Source organism: Corapipo altera, unplaced genomic scaffold (assembly GCF_003945725.1).
Source record: "Corapipo altera isolate COAL_440 unplaced genomic scaffold, ASM394572v1 60554, whole genome shotgun sequence".
NCBI classification, from domain to species: Eukaryota; Metazoa; Chordata; class Aves; order Passeriformes; family Pipridae; genus Corapipo; species Corapipo altera.
The window spans coordinates 283-5479 of NW_020885674.1; the positions used below are offsets into that span (position 1 = coordinate 283).

At 60.0% G+C, this 5197-nt stretch overlaps 1 protein-coding gene across 1 annotated transcript in view; it reads right to left on the bottom strand.

Moving 5' to 3' along the window:
• Positions 1 to 1452: 1452 nt before the first annotated feature.
• Positions 1453 to 5197, bottom strand: part of LOC113940714 (dysferlin-like) — a gene marked incomplete at its 3' end in the record, with an annotated part of 8902 nt that continues 5157 nt past the window's right edge. The window contains exons 6-9 of the mRNA XM_027631860.1: positions 4882 to 5024; positions 3524 to 3697; positions 1786 to 1879; positions 1453 to 1561 (exon numbers count right to left, since the gene is read on the bottom strand). Of these exons, the coding sequence (XP_027487661.1) occupies positions 1453 to 1561; positions 1786 to 1879; positions 3524 to 3697; positions 4882 to 5024 (520 nt within the window). The remainder of the gene's footprint in view (positions 1562 to 1785; positions 1880 to 3523; positions 3698 to 4881; positions 5025 to 5197) is intronic.

Genomic DNA, 5197 nt, shown 5'->3' on the forward strand with positions numbered 1-5197 from the left:
ATCTCAAAATCAAACACTGGCATCCCCTTTTCCTGCTTTTCCATCTCAAAATGATGCTCCAAAACATCCCCAGGTGTGATCCAACCACACAGCAACAACCTCACAGGGGACATTCCGGATTGTTCCAGCTCCAGCTCTGATCCAGAGGCGCTCACACCCCCTTTTCCCACTTTTCCCTCTCAAAATCAGGCCCTCACACCCCCTTTTCCCAGTTTTTCCCTCTCAAAATCAGGCCCTCACATCCCTTTTCCCAGTTTTTCCCTCTCAAAATCAGGCCCTCACATCCCCTTTTCCTGCTTTTCCCTCAAAATCAGACCCTGCCATCCCCTTTTTCTGCTTTTCCACCTCCAAATGACACTCCAAAGAATAAGTGGGAGGGAGCCAAGGCAATTCCCAGCCCGTGGGAATGAGGACATGGGACCCTCCAGCTGCCAGGGGCTGATTCCTGCTGCAACCAAAATGATCCTAAAATCCCAGGATCATCACGGAATCATGGAATTCCTGGCTGGTTTAGGTTGGAAGGGACCTTAGGAGATCATCCAGCTCCAAGCCTGTGGGCAGGGGCACCTCCCACCAGGCCAAATCCAGCCAGGAATGCCACGAGGACACTGGGAGAGAAGATCCATCTGTTCTGAGGTCCTGATTATATCCTCCCACCCTCTGGAATTTTCCTGAGCACATCTCCTGGAGGTTTCTGCCTGTGCTCCATCACATCCAGCCTGGAGAAGAGAAGGCTCCAGGGAGAGCTGAGAGCCTCTCCCCCCCGAAGGGGCTCCAGGAGAGCTGGGGAGGGACTGGGGACAAGGGAGGGAGGGACAGGACACAGGGAATGGCTTCACATTAGAAAAGGGGAGATTTGGGTGGGATATTGGGAAGGAATTCCTGGCTGGGAGAGTGGGGAGGCCCTGGAATGAATTTCCCAGAGAAGCTGTGGCTGCCCCTGGATCCCTGGAAGTGTCCAAGGACACACTGAACAGGGCTTGGAGCAACCTGGGCTAGTGGAAAGTGTCCTTGCCCAGGGCAGGGGGGTGGAAATGATTGGCCTTTAAAATCCCTTCCAACCCAACCCATTCCAGGATTCTGGAGCCCCTCTGCTCTGGAGCCAGGCTGGGAGAGCTGGGGGGTTCCCCTGGAGAAGAGAAGGCTCCAGGGAGAGCTGAGAGCCCCTGGCAGGGCCTGAAGGGGCTCCAGGAGAGCTGGAGAGGGACTGGGGACAAGGGAGGGAGGGACAGGACACAGGGAATGGCTTCAAACTGGAAAAAGGGAGATTTGGGTGGGATATTGGGAAGGAATTCCTGGCTGGGAGGGTGGGGAGGTCCTGGAATGAATTTCCCAGAGAAGCTGTGGCTGCCCCTGGATCCCTGGAAGTGTCCAAGGCCAGGCTGAACAGGGCTTGGAGCAACCTGGGCTGGTGGAAGGTGTCCCTGGGTGTCCCTGGCTGAGTTTTCCAGCCCCAGGATCCAGAGGGATGGGAGGGGCTCACCCGAGAAGCTGTCCTTGTCCATGGGCAGCAGATCCCGTGCCTGGTACAGGTAACAGCGCAGGTGGTACCTGTTCCCAGCTGCCAGAGGGACGGGAACCACGTCAGGGATGAGCCAGGGAATGTTTCCCACCCCCTTGGCTCAGTCCCCCCCAGCCCCAAGCCCATCACATTCCCACAGGGACAAACCCATGTCCCCTCCCGCCCCTCCACCCTCCTCCCATCCACCTGCTTCCCACGTGGGCGCCAGGAAGAGGCTGGGAATGCTTTTCCCTTCCCCCTTTTCCCCCTTTTTGGGCTCTCACAGTCGAAGATGCAGGAGATGGTGGGTCTGTTCACCCCCAGGCTCAGCGGGGCCGCTCCTCTCCCGTCGTCGCTCCTGTCGTCCGTCACCCCCCCCTGCCAGGGCAAGGCAGCCAAGGGTGGGCATCCCAGGATCCCCCCTTGGGATGGGCTCCTCCAGGGCACCACCCACACGGGTGCCCAGGAGGAGCCTGGGCTTCTTATGCTCCAAGGAATTGGAAAATTTAGGGGGGAAAAGGCCTCCGAGACCCCCGAGACCAATTGTTCCCCACCCCTGGCCGTGTCCCCAAAATCCACAGGGATTTTAAATCCCCCCAGGGATGGGGACTCCCCCCTGCCCTGGGCAGCTGTGCCAGGGCTGGACAGCCCTTTCCAGGATGGAATTTTCCCAATATCCCACCTGAGCCTCCCCTGGCACAGCCTGAGGCCGTTCCCTCTCCTCCTGTCCCTTGTTCCCTGGGAGCAGAGCCCGACCCCCCCCCCAGCTCCAACCTCCTTCCAGGGAATTTTAGGGATCCAGAATGTGCCCCCTGAGCCTCCTTTTCTCCAGGCCGAGCCCCCCCAGCTCCCTCAGCCCCTCCTGCTGCTCCAGCCCCTTCCCAACTCTGTTCCCTTCTCTCCCAGTCCCACCTCAGCTCTTCCCTCCCCCGTGCCCTGACCCGGCCTCTCATTCACCTCCCAGTTGCCCCAACGGCCTTGGAATATTTAGCTGAAGGAAAAGGAGGGATTTCTGAGGCTGGGAATCCCACCCAAGGGCTGCAGGGTGAAGGGGGAGGAGGCTCTGGGGCTGGGTGGGGGTGGCAGCCAAGGAGCCCCGGGGTGGGAGCAGGGGGAGCTCAGGGAGGCTCCAACACTTCTTCCCCCCTCCAAGCGCTGCTGGTTTTCCAGGCAGAGCTCAAGGATAAGACTCGAGACTTGGATGAGGGAGCAGCACATCCAGGGGGGCAGAGGAGGAACCCCCTCAGCATCCCAGAGCTCCAGGGGTGACCTTCCCACCGGGTTGGCACCCGGGGCCCCAGAGGAGCCACCGGGAAAGAGCAGGAAAAAGCAGGGAAAGAGGGGAAAAAAGCCAAATGGGGGGGGGGGGGGAACCCATAAAAAACCATTAACAGGATCTTTGTGGTGCTGGGGTTGGGTCTCCTTTAGCCACCAGGAGTGAAATAGAAAATGAAATAAAATTTAGCTATTTAGCTATGTAAAGTGTGACTTTGGAAAATGTAAAACTGCTTAAAAGTTTCTGCCCAAGCTGTGGGCAATTAAGATAAAATAGCTCAAAGAACAGGGAAGGCTTTTTATCACCTAGAAAGGGGGTGGGGAACCTGAAACTGTTTGAAACGTTAAACTTTATGTAACTACTCTATAATGGGAAGAACAGGAGGTAAAACTAAGTGTCTGTCTAGATAAGGCAGACTGCAAAAAGAGCGTGTGTACAGACAATTTTAAACTTGCTACTTTCAAACTGTACAGAAAGCTATGGTGTTCCTTTGCTCACTGGGGGAAAAACACCTGCCCCTTTGCACTCCCCGGCCCGTAATAAAAGTGATTTTCAGATTGTTCAGAGGTTTCTTTGAATCAGGAGAGCAAAGAACCGAGGAAACCCAGAAAGCCGGGATGTCGGGAGACGAAGAGGGCGGGAGAACGAGCGGCTGATAAGGAGCTGATGAGTCGACACCGAGCTCCGGCCTGAGCTGGCTGTCCCCATTCCCGGGCAGGAATTGGGGCGGGGAAGGGGGTCCCTACCAGAGCTCCCTCCAGGGCGAAGACGGCGGCGGCCCCGGTGCGCTCCAGGGGCTCCATCCTGCGCCTCCAGCGGCGCCGGCGGAACGAGTCGGTGCGGCGCTGCTTCAGGTGGAAGCGCCAGCCGAACAGCGACGCGTATTCCCAACCTTCCCCGTCCAGCTCCTCCTGCTTGTGCTGCCCGACAGAAGGGACACGCCGGGACTCAGCGAGGTGGTTGTCAAAGCACCTCCACCCCCGGCCCCGTCGAGGGTGACAGAGGGAAAACCGCCCGGCACAAAACCGCCTGGCACAAAACCACCCGGCTTTTCCGGAAAAAAAAACACGGGTTCGGGGGCTTTGGGGTGTTGTCGGCCACGGTGGGGCCACCCCGTGTCCTCCCCGTGCCCTCCCCGGCTTGGAATCGTGGAATAGAGTCACGGGGTCATTTAGAGGATCACAGGAATGTTTAGGTTGGAAGAGATCTCCAAGGTCATCGAGTTCAGGTTGGGAATGACCCTTAAAATCATCACGGAATCGTGGAATGGGTTGGGAGGGACCTTAAAGCCCATCCAGTGCCACCCCCTGCCATGGGCAGGGACACCTTCCCCTAGCCCAGGTTGCTCCAACCCAGCCTTGGACACTTCCAGGGATTACCCATTAACAGTGCCGGGTCCCCCCCTGGGAACTGAGCCCTTCCCCAATCCCTCGGGTGAATCCCACTGGGATCGGGGTCACTGGGCTGGGGGGTCCCCATGCTGAGCGAGGAGGGGGCCACATCCAGGGTCTCCACCTCCCCAGTTTCCCCTTTGCTTTCCCACCTTCCCGCGGCTCTGCCCCCTCTGGAATGTCTCCCTGGCTCGCTGCTCACAAGCCTGCGGTGGCTTTTCCTCCCCGGAGCTGCGTCCCCTCCCTGTGACACCCACACCCCCTTGGCAAACAGGGCGCCAGGGGCTCCCCACGGCCACAGTTATCCAGGAAAAGCGCTGGGAAGGGAGACAAGTGTCCCTGGGAAGTGTCGGGGACGGGAGGAGCCGCAGCCGCGGTGCCATTCCCGGTCCAACTGCACCATCTAGAGGGAAGCGGGGCAGGGACAGCCCGGGGACAGCCCGGGGACAGGACAGGGACAGCCCCGCTCTCCCGCGCTCCGTGACACTGCGGGATGTCCCCATCCCGGCCCAGAGCCCCGCCAAGCCCCTCTGGAGCGGCGGCCACCCCCGGGACACGCTGACCCTCCAGTGGGAACCTCCGACCCTCCAGCTGGGACCTCCGAGGGGCCACCGGCTCCAGGGAAAACCAGCTCTGTGCCAAAGCCACCGCACGTGGAGGGACAGGGACACCCCGGACAGGGACAGGGACACACCCCCCCCGGCCCATCCCACCTTCCGGGAGGTGTCCATGTGCTCCAGGTCGCGCCGGCGGAGCCGCACCCAGCGCCGGCGCCGGTTGGTGTGGTACATCTTCTCCGCCGGCACCCAGGCCTTGGGCCGGCGCTCCGGGGGGATGGTCAGCCCGTATTCCCAGCCTGGAAGAGTGGGAGACACCCGGGTGAGGAGCCCACCCTACCCTGTGTCCCACCAGGGACCCCCAGCAGGGAAGGAGTGTCCGGACCCGAGGAGATGTCCCGGTTTGTTGCTCCTGCCCGTGGTGGTCCCCATGGATGTGTCCCTTTGGGATGCCAAGTGCTGGATCCCTGGT